At 35.0% G+C, this 16,443-nt stretch overlaps 1 protein-coding gene across 4 annotated transcripts in view; it reads right to left on the bottom strand.

Moving 5' to 3' along the window:
* INTS6 (integrator complex subunit 6) overlaps window positions 1-16,443 on the bottom strand; it is an 88,273-nt gene that overhangs the window by 62,058 nt on the left and 9,772 nt on the right. For all 4 annotated transcript variants that reach the window (XM_019936650.2, XM_073795138.1, XM_004313457.4 and 1 more), the window contains one exon: window positions 1,831-1,920. In XM_019936650.2, coding sequence (XP_019792209.1) covers window positions 1,831-1,920 — 90 coding nt within the window. Of the gene's footprint in view, window positions 1-1,830; window positions 1,921-16,443 lie in introns of those variants that run through there.

Genomic DNA, 16,443 nt, shown 5'->3' with positions numbered 1-16,443 from the left:
ACAAAACTAAATCATTAGTATTTCTGAACTGATTATTGATATCTCAATCTTTCTCTCAGTCAAATGTTTCAAAAGGAAGGTAAAGTGGGAAAAATCAGTTTGAGAGCTTCAAATTTAAAGTTAAGCACCATATTGATTGTTCATGTATATAATCAATGTCCACCTGTTCCTGATAGTGGCAGGATATAATTGGCTATACACATAAACTACGTTTAAGAAAGCCCCAAAATCCGTTAAGTTCAGCTATGGAGTGTTCCAAGGCTACTAATTATGTATAGACTATAAATTATTTAATTATGAATTTTAATCTACCTAAATTTTTCAACTGTTTCTCTATGAATTATATCCTAAACTCCCTTCAACGTCAACTGCTCAAACAAAATAATTCTGGCTCTTTTCCCCTCAAGTCAAGATCAGGCAATAACAATTCTTTACTAGTTCCAATGCTTCATGATAGAACAATACAGTTGTTCTTTTCATTACAGCCTACCAAGCACTTTCATATACATTATTTCATTTCAGTCTTCCAACAGCCCTATGAGGTAAGGCAAGAATTATCACCTTTATTTCACGAACAAGGATAGAAATTTAGGGAAGCTAGGTAACTGATACAAACTTCACTGCTAGAAAGTAGTTGAACAATGACTAGAACCCACGTGTCCTGACTCCATATCCAGTTTGCATTCCACAATGTCACACAAATGAAAGTATTTCTAAAAATTACTGAACTTAAAGACTACACTCTTCCTACTTAATCAAACCGTTTGTAAATACAGTGAGAATTAAAATTAAGATTCTAAATCAAATGCAAGCAGTAAAGAGAGTAGCCTAACCCATCTCCTTTCTACAACAACCTATTTTAATAAACGAAATGTTCAAAAGCAATGTTCAGGGACTTCCCTGGTGGTCCAGTGGTAACGAATCTGCCTTGCAATGCAGGGGACACAGGTTCAATCCCTGATCAGGGAACTAAGATCCCACATGCTGAGGGGCAACTAAGCCCATGTGTCACAACTACTGAGCTCATGCACTTCAACTAGAGCCTGCGTGCCGCAAACTACAGAGCCCACGCGCCCTGGAGCCTGTGCACCACAACTAGAGAAGAGAAAACCCACACGCCACAACTCGAGAGAAGCCTGCACACCACAACAAAGAGCCCACGCGCCGCAACGAAAGATCCCGCATGCCTCAACAACAAAAAAAAGAGCAGTTCAAATTCTAAACTAAAAACAGCTTAAAGTTAAAATAAACCTCTTGCACTCACCCTATCACATCACACACAACCAACTCTGCACAATGCATGCTAGTAGAGAATACGTGAAGTTAGCTGTAAATTATTTATATGGTATTTGACTTAGAATTAAAATCCTCAAACACCTTCACTTTTCCTAGTTTTAACCTCCTCTTGGCTTGGCTGTACTCTAGTCTAGGAGTCTCCATAGTGCAGTACATATGACAAACCACTGAAATATGGAAAGAAATTATTAGAATGCTGTCTCCATTTTTTTAGCCTGAAAATAAGAATTCATTTTACTAAATTTAATATATGAACTGACACTGTGACCCTCACATAAACTCAAAAATACATATATAATTGAGATGGGTGGTAGGCTCCAAAATTTTTCACAGAAGGGATTCCTATTCAAGAAAATTTAGAGGCCATTGCTACAAACAACAGAGAAAGTAAATGAGTTCTAGGAGCCAGATGACTCTAGATTGCACCAAATAAAGAGCAAACTTACTTAAGGTTTCAATATCCTACAATGTACACATAAATAAAGATTTTTCAACTGCATTTGCATAATCCATGCTGATATAAACATAACTTACCTCATCCTGGACTCCACTGGTAGTAGTCAACTTGCTCCCATCAGTAATTGTAATAATTATTGCTGGCTCCAAAAAAAAAGGGTTTCTTCCCTAAAGTCAAAAAACACATTGATCGTATTAAGGTCTAGAGATCAGCTTAATTTTTCTGAGTAAAAAGTCAATTTTCAGAACAGTATATAAATCCCCATTTCTTGTTTTTAAATTTTATTTATAGCACATACCTTTTGTACATTTTTTTAAAAGGTTTAGAAGGAAATGTAAACTAAACAGAGGTTAACCTTGAAGGGTTAGAATTAGAAAGAGGAAAAAATGGATTTTTCACTTCTTTCTACATTTTTGTATTGTATTAATTTTTACAGTGAGCATCTATATTTATTTAACTAAAAGTATTTAATTCCTTAAAAGGGACCCTACATTTCAATTCTAGTGATTCGACATATCTAGATATTACAAATTAAAATAATAGGTAATTTTCTTTAGAAACTTCTTAAAGAGGAAGGCAAAATACTAGGTGATCCTTTACCAAGTAATCTATGTCTTTAATCAAAGTATCTAACCAAGTGACTAAGTATGGAAGGGCTCTAAGAGCTGGTTCCAAAGAAACACTAGGCCTACCCTGAGCTTAGCAAAATTTAAGAACAGTCCAATGTGAAAAGTTAAAAGTAAGAAGGATGGCTACTTAAAGAAATTGCTTGGTGAGAGGAGTAGAAAAATAACAGCAGCAGAGGCAATGGAACACAGTGGCACAGAGCTCTTAAACGCTCTATAGTTAAGGTGAAATAACTTCAATAACTTCCATTCAAATCTCTGGCCAAGTCACTCTATGAGTACTATGATCAATTCTAGGTGACACATTTTGTTAGGGACTCAGATAAACATAAGCTTATCTTTTACATATAAATGACTCTCATTTGAGATACTGAAGCAGATTCTGTATAACTCTTTAAGACAAAACCATGACCAGAGGGTAGAAGTTTCAAGAGGGTAAACCCTAAGCTGGAAATCAAAGGTATCAAATTCTCTGCTACTAACAGTGTTCAAGAAAGGACAAAACAAAGTTGTGTTGCATATGATGTAAAACAGCATACGACAAATGCACACTTTAATGGGCATATGAATCACTTGGTGATCTTAATAAAATGCAGGCTCTGGTTCAATAAGTCTGGGACAAAGACTAAGGTTTCGCATTTCTAACAAGACTGCAGGCTAGGAGACGCTAATGTTCACTGACCATACATAGAATAGCAAGAATGTAGAAGGGTTATATGCATGTAATATCTTGTGGTTCTGTAACATTTTCCTTACATGTATATAACTCTCAATCATTAGCAGATTACAGTACATACTCCGTATTTGTTGAATGAGTTTACCAACACTTTTCACATATGGTAACTGTGATTATAATCTAATCATAAAGTGGGAGCAGGGGGATATCTGGTATATTAAATTTCTTGATCAAGTCAAGAAAGTGTATGTAGGTGGCATATACAGTTTTCAAACTGGTGTCCAAGAAACAATGGTTCCAGGTAGAGAAAACTTCCTCTGCTCATATAAAATTAAAATATGTTGGATACAACCTTTTAAGCTCTCAAATGCACAGTCGCATTCAAATGTTACTAGAACCTTGCAGGAGAAAGACAAGAATTTCCCTTCCCTTCCTCCTCCACAACATTCATGGCAGATGGAACACATTTTGGGAGACATTACATTACACACCATTCACCCCCAACATAAACAATAAATTCTCATAATGCAGATCTTCTCTTTAATCGAGAAATAGGCAATGTTCATATCCCCAACCTCTGAGCTTTGATTGGCTCCATCAAGAAGAATGCTTTTCCTTTTCCCTGCCCACAACCCATCCAACTCCTAATCATTTTTTAAGGCCCAGTTTAAATCTTCCTCTTCTGCCTTGAAACTTTCCCTGATTACTCTGGCCTTGAATAATTCAGCCCTTTCCCTCTCCAAATTTTAATAGTGGTCGTTTTCAAACTTAAGTAAATAAAAGTATAAATATAACATTTCCTCAAATAAAATTGGATTTGGAGTGCTTTCATGGAGTACATTTTGAATCCCGCTTCCCCACAGCATTTATCCTCTCATTCTCATATTTTCAATTTAAATATACAACACCTCACACAACAACGTATATGTAATTAACACTACTGAACTCGACACTTAAAGATGGTTAAGGTGGTAAATTTTGTTATGCGTTTTTACTGCACTTCTTTGAAAATACACCATTTTGTACTGTTTGCTATTGTTTCCTGTTTGAATACACTGAAGGCAAGGATCATGTCATAATTCTTCCTCAGCACCGAGCACAAAATATCTAAGCACTGGACAGTTAAATATTGATTCACTGATTATAGCCTAACATAGACCTGCCCAAGTTCACAGAGCCACTCGGAATTACTCAAACTTCAACAAGCTTCAAAATATATAGATGTTACTTACCTTTACCTCAATATAAATGAGTGCTTCCCAAACTTAACATATAACAATTTGCTAGGCTACAAGGGTATACCACCTCCTTCCTACATATGTCCAACCGTCCATTGTCCATTCATTCATGTTTGTCATTCAATCATTTACTGAGTGGCTATCATATATAGGAATTGTGTTAAGTGCATGATACATAATCACTACTCTCACACATCATAAACGATGTACCTATGTACCTATAATAACTCTCCTCTCCTGGTCTCTACAAATACCATTTTAGCTCAAAAATTAGCAAAGGGAGATAAAGAAAATCAAGAAGTCCTAGTATCTTCGAAACTATTGTACCTCGCTTTCACTCTTAAGCTAAAACTACTTTGGCTGACATGCAAATCTGTTAATGCCACTAGAGCATGGACTAAATACTTGCAAAAGTATCTCTGTATCACCTTTACTTTTTAACCTAAATCAAAGTCATACTTTCTGATCAAAAGTTGGACACCCATCTATTCTTATTTCTGTGTAAGCATGATCAGAATTATCCCCCGAAGGATTGGTCATATTTATAATTAAACGACAATGGTCTACAGTCATTAAGAACTTTACGGATGATGATATCCACCCAAAAGCTAATATGTACTTTCTAAAGAACCACAATGTCTAAAAGTCAAGTTCAAATGTATTCAAATTTAGCAAAAAGTCTGAGTTATTAAAATTTAAGCTAGGGGCTTCCCTGGTGGCGCAGTGGTTGAGAGTCTGCCTGCCGATGCAGGGGACACGGGTTCGTGCCCCGGTCCGGGAAGATCCCACATGCCGCGGAGTGGCTGGGCCCGTGAGCCATGGCCGCTGAGCCTGCGCGTCCGGAGCCTATGCTCAGCAAAGGGAGAGGCCACAGCAGTGAGAGGCCCACGTACCGCAAAAAAAAAAAAAAAAAAAAATTTAAGCTACATTCAAACACTAAAATCAAAGTTACTTTTTCCTTGACAACAAAGCTTTCAATTGATACTTTACTAGAGTCTTATACACATGATACTCCTCGGAGTCTATGCCTGGAAATACTGTAATAACCAGGTACTTAATAATAACAATAAAGCACTTATATTTATCTCATCTGACCCTAAAAACTTGGTGAGGTAAAATGTTCAGGGAGATTAAACAATATAACCCTCAGTCACACAGTTGTAACTGGCAATGCCAGAACATGATTCCAACTCTAAATCGCATGGTCTTTCTACAGCATCTGAAGGTCCTACTGGTAGCAGCTAAATTCTCTTGAATACAATTCTACACCAACCTGGGTTGTGCCACAGTCACACAACAATGAATGTTATTACAAGTAGTTTGGTTTACTATATTCTATCTGCAGTAAAATTAACTACGTACAGTAGGACTATTCCATTACTTGGTTTCCTGTTGCTCTGTGATGTCTTACCTACCATTTTTTCTATATATAAATCAATATACCACCTCCCAGCAAAAACACCGTAAAACAAAATGCTATATATAGATATCATTTACTTTTGAAAACTATATAACTTCAATCAACTTTCACTTTACATACAAACAAAAAAATAAATATTAAGTTTTTAATGACTTTAAATTTTGGAAAATACAGGTAAAGATCAAAGGCAAAGAAAAGTAAAGAAGAATATGGCTATCCTCATTTCATCTGTTTAGTCACTTAACCCTACTGTGCCTAAGATCCCTTCCTTTCTAAGGTGAAAGAGTTTAGTCAAGAATCACAATAAGAAAAGCAATAGTGTTAGTTATGATAAAAATTACAATAATGAGGGACTTCCCTGGTGGTCCAATGGTAAAGAATCCTCCTTACAATGCGGGGGGACTTGGGTTCCATCCCTGGTCGGGGAACTAAGATTCCACATGCCATGGGGCAACTAAGCCCACGCACCAGAACTACTGAGCTCGTGCGCCTCAACTAGAAAGCCCACGTCCTGCAAAACTACAGAGCCCACGCACTCTGGAACCTGTGCGCCACAACTACAGAGCCCACGCACCCTGTAGCCTACACGCCACAACTAGAGAAGAGAAAACCCGCACACCACAAGTAGAGAGAAGCCTGCCCACCACAACAAAGAGTCTGCGTGCCGCAAGGAAAGATCCCAGGTGCCTCATCGAAGATCCCACATGCTGCAACGAAGACCCGACACAGCCAAAACTAAACAAAAATTTTTTTTAATTAGAATAATGATTTAACAAACGTAATTTATACACAAAAGGAGGGGTTTTTTTCTTCAGGTAAAAGTTATCCCAACCTCTATATAAAGCTGATTGTCTTAACATTTATCTAAGCATAAATTTTTAAATCACTTGCAGCAAGTGAGCAGACCATGTTGCGCCATGAAGCTTCTCATGTATAGTTTTAGGCTGCTCTTCCTCTGCCTTTGGTAGTACACTTACTCTTGGCAGAAGTGCATAAGTAACTGGCACCTTCTCTGACATTCTCTTTTAACCAGCAAACTAAAATACATTTTGGTTGTCTGCCAGTATCACAAGATTATTTTTTTTCACGTTTTACAAAAAATAATTTAACATTTCAAAAGTCTAAAGTTATGATTTAATCAGTGTAATATAATGTTTTTAGCTATTCAGGGCCAAGCCTCTGAAGTTTAATAATTCTCAAATCTTTATATTTAAAAGTCACTACTTTACATTTTTATTCTTAATAAGTTTGTTTACAAAGTCACTCAATTTGGGGACAGTTCATATTAGAATTTGCCTCAAAATTCACCTTGGTCATAAAGCTAGACTTTATCTTAGTTAAGAGTTGAAAAGAAAAAAAAAAAAAAAATTTAAGCTCTGCTACAACAAAGGCAGCCAGTAGAGGGACTAAAAGTTTACTTTTGCCATTAGCAAAACTAAACTCATGTTTTACTCGCACTGGTTTTTGGCATAAAGAAATCTAGACATGTAACAAAAACTACAGTGCAAAGTATAATACTCTACCTCTAGAGATATTTACTAATGGAAATCTTGTCATTTAGAAAATTTGGTTTTAATATTGGTCAAAAGTCTCAGGTAAAAGAGTTTTGTTAAAGACAAATACAAAAACTTTTACTTCACATAAGTTCTCTCAATAATTTAACAGTATTCTGATGTTAAATGAATTAAGGCATAAAATCTCAATAAGACAATTTAAAGAATATAATTAAAGTAAGTAGGTCTTATCCACTAAAACCTATTTCATTTTTGCAAAGAAAATGCTTTTGAAAATGTTAAAACAAGTTATTTAGCAAAAATAGTTTTGAAAACATAAAATCAAGGCTAATTTACCTTCAAATATAAACTAACCTGGTTCTCAGAATCAGCAGTTTTAGTTTTACCCAAGAAATTTAAAATGTTGGGGGATGAGGCACAGGAATTTTACTGTACCCTTAAACATGTCTTTATTATCTTCTGAAGCAAAAGGAAGGCAGCCCTGAGCATTCAGCAGACCTTTTAGTGGCTACCTCTGCTGCAGGACCAAAGGCCTCAAGTTTTCTTTCCGTGCCACCATGCTCCACCATGATTATCACTGCTTTAAACAAATCCCAGAAAGACAGCCAAGTGCCTGTCTATGCTACACTTTTCCCAGGGCAGGGAAAATGTACACCAAAGATCCACTCTCTGGCTCGCTCCTGTGACAGCATCTTCGGCTAACCCACATCTATTACCGGCTAGCTATTTTGCTATGTGCCAGGAAAGCTATGGCCAACAGAAATCAACCAAAAAGATGTTAAGATGTATAACATGATACGTCCAGGCTAAAAGTATATTACCTAGCAGAAAATCAAAAACTTCCAGAAATAGCACGTGCTTTTTTTCAATCTAAAACTTCCTTTTCGGGCTTTCCTGGTGGCACAGTGGTTGAGAGTCCGCCTGCCAATGCAGGGGACACGGGTTCGTGCCCCGGTCCGGGGAGATCCCACATGCTGCGGAGTGGCTGGGCCCGTGAGCCATGCCCGCTGAGCCTGTGCGTCCGGAGCCTGTGCTCCACAACGGGAGATGCCACAACAGTGAGAGGCCCGCGTACCACAAAAAAAAAAAAAAAAAAAACTTCCTTTTCAAGTAAATTACAGTGACAACAAGCAAAAATGTAAGGAAATGGAAAGGGCAGCCCTGAGAAATAAGTACTACATCACTAAAGGTTCTCATGCATATACGGGACAAGTACCTAGCAGGCTTGCTGCTAAAAATTTTGTAAGTTAAGTTCAAGACTAGAGCTTTAGCTTCCCTTTATTTACATCACTGTAAAATCTATATAAATACTGAAAATATGAAAAGAGTCCTGCATTATCTACCTTATTTTTCTCTATTACCATAGATAATAAAGAGGTAACAATATATGTTCTAAAATATGATAAACCAGCTCATATTCATTTAGAAACTTTTTCTGACACTTCCCTTTATAATTTGTCAAAAATCAGATTCTATAAAAAAATATAATACAGAAACATCAATATTAAACATATTCTTCTACTTTAAGCTTATTTCTAAAAGTATTAGATTGCAATTCACATCCAAAGCCTTATTAGTCATAATACTAATAAACACTTCTACAACTATACAGAATTGAGAAAATAGGCTTTTAATACATACTTTGCAACACAAGTCAACCAGAATAACATTCTTTAGTTCAGTATTGCTCAAACTTCAGACATTTGAATACCACAACCAGAATTTTTTCAATATCTACTTATTACCTGCACTAATATTTACATTCTTAATATTTTTCTTTACATCAGTTCCTTTTTTTATTTTAGCCTCAAACTCTAGCAATAAGACCTATGAAATCATAGTTTTGATGTGCAAGTTATATTTTCTATTCAATAACTCACTGTCATTAATATTGTTTAGCTTTTTTTTAAAAAAGGGTGGGGGGATTCATTATATTACAGGGATGAATGCACAACTCGTTAATTACACATTCCAAACAAAATATAATTATTATTTAAGTCAGTAAAGGCCCAACAGGCTTACATTAAAATCAATATTCCAAGGCCAGATTTACAAGTTTTATGTTTGTTTTCAAATTCAGCAAGATTACTTTTAGAGTCAAGATCCCAAGTGGTGTGGCATAAATAAGTCTTTTGATGTAAAAACTCAGATATTCATCTTAAGAAATTAGTGCTTTGGGTGGTGGTGTGATGAACTGGGAGATTGGGATTGACATATATACACTAATATGTATAAAATGGATAACTAATAAGAACCTGCTGTATAAATAAATAAATAAAATTCAAAAAAAAGTTTTTGCTAAAAAAGCAAAAAAAAAAATCACTGCTTTTAAAATACCTTCAACTACATACAAAAGATTTCTGAAGGATACACACTATAAACTGATTAATCATGGTTGCCTCTGAAGAACTGAAGTGAGCAACTGTATAACTTTCTCTAATGCTTTAACTTTTTAACCACGTGCATTTATTACATATTCAAAACAAGTACTCTTCAAAATTAAAATGTGCATAGTATCCAAAAATAAAACTTAAAAAAAAACTCCTAGTGTATAGAAACCTAGTACTTAGAATACATTAAAGTATAAACTAAAGAAAAACATGTTAAAATTCCCCATTAAAAGAAATATATTTTTAGTTTCAAGTAATGCCATTATACAATTGTGTACCAATACAGTTCCTTTATCTATTTAATTCCTTATTTTTTAAAAAATAGCATTAGGGTTTCCCTGGTGGCGCAGCGGTTGAGAGTCCGCCTGCCGATGCAGGGGACACGGGTTTGCGCCCCGGTCCGGGAGGATCCCACATGCCGCGGAGCGGCTGGGCCCGTGAGCCATGGCCGCTGAGCCGGCGCGTCCGGAGCTTGTGCTCCGCAAAGGGAGAGGGCACAACAGTGACAGGCCCGCGTACCGCAAAAAAAAAAAAAAAATAGCATTAGAAACAGATGGAATAATAAGACTTGAGCAAAAGTAGGAGGGAATCTCATATATTTTAACATAATGAGTAAGGAGCAATATCCTAGGATTTGATTTAAATAATAAACTAAATATAGCTGATCCTTGAACGCAAGGGGTTGAGGGGCGCTGACCCTTGCACAGTCAAAAATACACATATAACTTTATAGTCGGACCTTCATATCTGTGATTCCGCAACCTCAGATTCAACCAGCCCCCGACTGTGTAGTACTGTAGTATGCAAGAAAAAATTCCACATGTAAGTGTCATTCAAGGGTCAGCTGTAGTAGTAATGTAAAAAATATTCACTGTTAAGAACTGAAGAATTACTAGCTTGACTTTGTGAAAAAGATGAATGTTAAACTCAATGACTGATAAGACTAACAATGAGTACATCAAAGGAAAGTAATATAAATTAAATATATTTAAATATTTAAATAATTTCACAGAATTTTGAGTTTTACATCTGAACTGGAGTCTAAAATTTGGATAAGATTACTCTAACAAATAAATACTTGGTTTTGGCATTATTTAATACATAGTAGCAGGTAAACAGTGTTTATACTGGCATAAAAAGAGTAATGAGGGTGTAAGAAATATAATTTTACTTAAGAAATACTAACATTCTGGATAAAGAACCTAATACATCCATTATACTAAATGGATTATGTGGTATTAACTTAATTCCAGCAAAGCATATAATAATAAACATGTTAGGGAATTCCCTGGCAGTCCAATGGTTAGGGCTCTGTGCTCTCACCAACGAGGGCCCAGGTTTGATCCCTTGTCAGGCAACTAAGATCCCACAAGCTGCGCAACACAGCCAAAAAAATAAAATAATTAAAAAAAAAAACATGTTAGAACCATAACAGAAAAAGTAAAAAAATAAAAGCCAAGATGAAAACACACTTTCAAAGATAGGTAAAGTTATACAGCAATAATGCTGCAAATTAATTTAACCTCAAAAAAAAAAAACTCATACAGATCTGCCTATTCTATCAAAAATAATCATCTCCTTGGGTTGTTGACTACACCAAACCTACAGATATTACTTTTGCAAAAGTCTGATTAAATCACATCTTTAACCATTATCATTACTTCCTTCTAAACATCCACACTATGAATATGCTCTCAAAAGAATCATTCACACATACCACAGCTATCCTACAAAAAAGATGGAATTCAACCACAGCATTCTACCTAAGTATCTTTAAGACTACTACTGAAAATGAAGAACTGCCTAATAAATACTGCATATCAGTAAAGTTAGCGATAAAGTATTAAACTTCATAAAGGAAAATAATTCATGATAAGCACTTGGAAAAACTAATAGTCTATTATTTCCCATATGCTATGGCTTAAGGTCAACCTCAAAATAAGTTAATTGGATAAATCAAAATGCGAGATTAGGTTTTAAGGGGCCCTGCTTTGTAAAAAAATATATATATATAATATATGGAATTTTCGTTTTCTAGGAAAGAATTTGTGGTAACCCAATTTCAGTAAGTTTTTTTAGGAGGAAATATTTAAATTTCTCCAAATCCATTATACAGGTATATGAACTTGAGTAAAGAGTTTCTAGAAATTCATTCTTGCTAAATTCTGATTCAAACATTTACTGATGCTCATGCTAAGCACCTTCCCAAGTGTTTATAGATTTACATTTTTCAAAATAGATGACACATTTGGGAAACAAAAAACTAACCACATAATATTTGGGTTCTACTGTTAAAAACAAATTTTTACAAGCCTTCCTATCTATACATACAAATCCACCAAGGTTTTAAGTTAGAAATGAACCTCATGAAAAAGCAGATGTCACATATGGATGGGTGGGTGCCTGCACAGATCGCTACATGTTTTTGATTGATACTATAGCTCACTGAAATGGAAGCTCTAAGAACATGACAAGATAACTCTTTTTTAGATTAGAATTTACATTAAATATAATCTTGTTTGGGATTAGATATTATCCCTTCTTGATTAACAATAAAATTTAGATGTAAAGATCTCCTACTCTTTCTACTATTTGATTTAGGCCCAATTTTCTGAATGCAATTACTTGGGTATTCCTTCTAACTTACTGGTTTGAGAAATGGGATTGACAATTTAAAATGTACAACAAAAATTCAAAATTCTACATTAGTTATTACCTTCCAAAGTACATAAATGATCAGGAACCATCACAACTCAAGCATTACATCAGAGGCTACAAAAACATCACTTTGCTTATTCCTAATAATCCAAAAGTACTATTATTTGTCATTATCTTAGGGACCCAGGCTTTGTAACATCATCCACTGTGGTTTGCAGCCTAACCTTTCACAGAGAACTGCATACTCAATCATCTTCAATTTCTGTGATTAAAAATAATCAATTGTTTTTAATCCTTTCAGAATAGTTGTTTGGATGCTTCCAGTGTCTGCACTCCAGAATAAGCAGACTTTGTTGATGTTTCCTAATATCTAACTAGGTTCACCAGCTTGAAGACAAAGTGAGAGTTTTCCTTCAACATGCCAGCATCAATCCTGTCAATGACTAGTTACAAATTACATTACCTAATAAGCTAATGCTACAATTACTTTTTCTCACATACTCAGAACTGTTTTCCTTTCTATAACAAAGTTTTTTAGATGATATAATCCTCCCAAGGACCTTCACATGTTCCCCAGCTTCTCTGAGCAAAACTAATAGATGGAAAATGTTAAAACGTCATTTCCTTTTAAGGCAAAGATAAAAAAGGCAAGCGTATGTAGGACCTAGAATAAGTTTTGCTAAGTCATCACTAGGCTGATAAATTGGTCCTCTGATTAAAACTAATCCTCTTAATTATAAGATTTTTAAGTTAAAATACTTTTGAGGTACAACTATCTCTCAATATACCAATAATCAAATTTCAAATCACAAAGGCCCTAAAAGAGAAATATCATCACATAAAATAATCCTTCCTAGGGTCATCCTATTATGTTCTTTTCCCACATAAATCTACATTACAAACAATAAAATGGATCACACCTTTTACATTTGACCTTTCTTCTGCACAATGACATCCTCCACCCCATCCTAATCATCAGCAACCTGAATTCTAAAATATACTGTTACAAGGCCCTAAAAATGGGCCAAGATCTAAATTTCCTCAAAGAAGCTTGAAATCTTTCTTGCTTTGAAAATCAAAAACATGTTTGTTTGTTTGAAGTACTAACTGTTATTAAACCATTTCTGAATAAGAATTAGAGATGTGGGGGAAAAGACTTTTGTAACTCCAAGGGGAAAGTATTTTTGGAGTAATCTACAGAGCTTCATTTCAAAGCCAAAAACCATTATGTTCCCTATGGCAAGAAAATTTACTTTAGCTGAAACTGCTGGACAGCTAATTCTAGCTTCTTGTGATGTATACATATTGGGTTATGAAAAAACTTTTGTTTTTTCTCAAAGGTTTCAGATTATAAACCTTTTCCAAGCAGGCACTTTGCTAGATGATTAACAAAATTATTTCCAGGGCTTCCCTGGTGGCGCAGTGATTGAGAGTCCGCCTGCCGATGCAGGGGACACGGGTTCGTGCTGCGGAGCGGCTGGGCCTGTGAGCCATGGCCGCTGAGCCTGCACGTCCGGAGCCTGTGCTCCCCGGCGGGAGAGGCCACAACAGTGAGAGGCCCGCGTACCGCAAAAAAAAAAATTATTTCCAATCCTTAAAAACTTTTTCAAGATTGGTATTACCACCATTTTGTGGATGAGAAATTTGAGGCTCAGTGAGGTTAAGGGACTTGTCAGTCAATACAACATAAGCTAGTAGCCCCAGAGCCAGGCAAGCCAGTTCTAATGAAGCAGTTCTTTCCCTATCACCACAATTCTTGTTCTTTAAAAAGCTGGATAAAATACTCTACCCACAATTCCAATTTTTAAAACTTAAATAAAAGGAAATTCACAAAAATGGTAATACGTGTATTACAATAACAAATTATACCATATATCACTCAATTTTTACCACAATCCTGCAAGATAGATTATTTCATTCTATTTTCCTAATGGGGAAACTGAGGCTGAGAGAGATTACATGACTTGCCAGGAACCCATGGGTGGACTAGGAATTCATAGAGCCAAACAGATTTTTCTGAATCTTAACAACAATGCTTAGAGATTTTCAAAAGTATCTTACGTCAAAGGAAACTAATTGATAGTTAACTAGTTACAAAGCTGTCCAGGTAAAAACTTATAATTATAGCAGTAATACTGGCACACTACATGGGAAAAGTCAACTAATTAACGGACTAGGTTAATAGTCCTGTATTAACTACATCAGAAACGTTAAATAAACTATGAATATGAAATCAAACAGTATGTGTGTGTGTGTGTGTGTGTGTGTGTGTGTATATACACACACACACATACATATTAGCATCCAGGCCTTAAATTAAGAATGGTATAAAATCCTGGCAACTATCCCCCATGTTCACACTTTTTTTTTTTTCCAAGGAGTTGGGAGGGAGGAGGGAGTGGGAAGAAAATCCAACTGAATGTAAAAAACTGTATTTTAACAGGTGTTACAAGAAAAGCTAAGTGTAACACAATGACAAAATGAAACGCCTGCTTTTCACAGAGGAACTGAAAGGACACACATTTCATTGGAGAGTTACTGATACACCCCCACCCAGAGGGACTCAGATCTACTGGCTATACCTTCCAGTAAAATTTGCTCTTAAATAAAATACAAATTACTAATAAAATCTGCATGACTGTTTCATAACCAATTGCTCTCTTTTGAAATTTTTCATAATGTGAAGAAATTCAGCATTTTAACTTTTCTGGGCCTTACTTTCTACATTAATACAATGAGGAAGATGGAATCTAACATCACTTTCAATTATAAAGCTCTGGGAAACAATAACCATAATAATATTTACAAAAAATCTACTGAAAAGTTCTGTCAGTAGATGCAAAAAGTTCAATTTTTTTTCCAAGAGTGTATTTAAAATTTTACTAAGCTTCATAATTAGAATATGTGTATTTAAGGTATATCTCAACAGAAAAGGTTGGGGGGAAAGAAGAGGGATCAGGCAATAAAGACAAACAAAAACAAAACCCAAAAGACTCAGTACTTTATGGTTTCGGACCATGCTTAAATTAAACAGATTAATAATAGGGCTAAATGAAAATTAAGTTTGTATAAAGAAATTACTTATTTAAAATGAAAGGAAACAGGGAATCCCCTGGCAGTTCAGTGGTTAGGACTCTGCGCTTTCACTGCCAAGGGCCTGGGTTCAGTATCTGGTCGGGGAACTAAGATCCCGCAAGCCAAGTGCCCCAGTCAAAAAAACAAAAACAAAATAAGAATTAAAAAATAAAATAAAATAAAATGAAAGAAAACAGGGCTGGCATACGTGAGCACTGACCAACCAAAGAAAAGAAACCCACCAAGACGATTTTACTTATAAGAGTATAAATTTGAGTGAAGGATTATGATGACTAAAAATAATTTTAAATATTTAGGAAAATTTCAAGTTATAAAATATTATATGATCTCCTTGGAGAAATCCATAACACAAACATGGCTGAACAATACTTTTAGCTAATTCTGACCATAAATGACCTTAAATCAACTGAAAATAAATAAGTGAAATTCTTTCATTCAAATATTTGTTCCTGGCTTTTTAATTTTCAGCTGTACAGTTTAATACATAATTATTGACATTCTTCTGCATAAAGGGAAAATAAAAATTTCTTTGAAGAAATGGAACGTGTTATTTACCTTTTATACTTCTGATTTATTTTCAATAATTTCTAATTAAGAATGCAATTGATGTCTTTAGGATATTCTTTTTCATTCTCTTTTTTAAAAAAACACACAGGGTGGTTTTTTGATCCTTTAGAAAACAGATTTAGAGTATAAAATTATGAAGATAAATTATAGCAAGTATTTTCAAAGAAAATAAAACCTGGGTCTTGAAATTTGTCATTTAAATTACCATCTTTAAAACTAATGCTCACAGATGACACAATACTATACATACAGAATCCTAATGATGCTACCAGAAAACTACTAGAGCTAATCAATGAATTTGGTAGAGTAGCAGGATACAAAATTAATGCACAGAAATCTCCTGCATTCCTATACACTAATGATGAAAAACCTGAAAGAGAAATTAAGGAAACACTCCCATTTACCACTGCAACAAAAAGAATAAAATACCTAGGAATAAACCTACCTAAGGAGACAAAAGACCTCTACGCAGAAAACTATAAGACACTGATGAAAGAAATTAAAG

The sequence above is a fragment of the Tursiops truncatus genome, chromosome 18 (assembly GCF_011762595.2).
Source record: "Tursiops truncatus isolate mTurTru1 chromosome 18, mTurTru1.mat.Y, whole genome shotgun sequence".
NCBI classification, from domain to species: Eukaryota; Metazoa; Chordata; class Mammalia; order Artiodactyla; family Delphinidae; genus Tursiops; species Tursiops truncatus.
The sequence above is the reverse complement of the archived record's forward strand: the minus strand, read 5'-3'. Positions and strand labels throughout refer to the sequence as shown.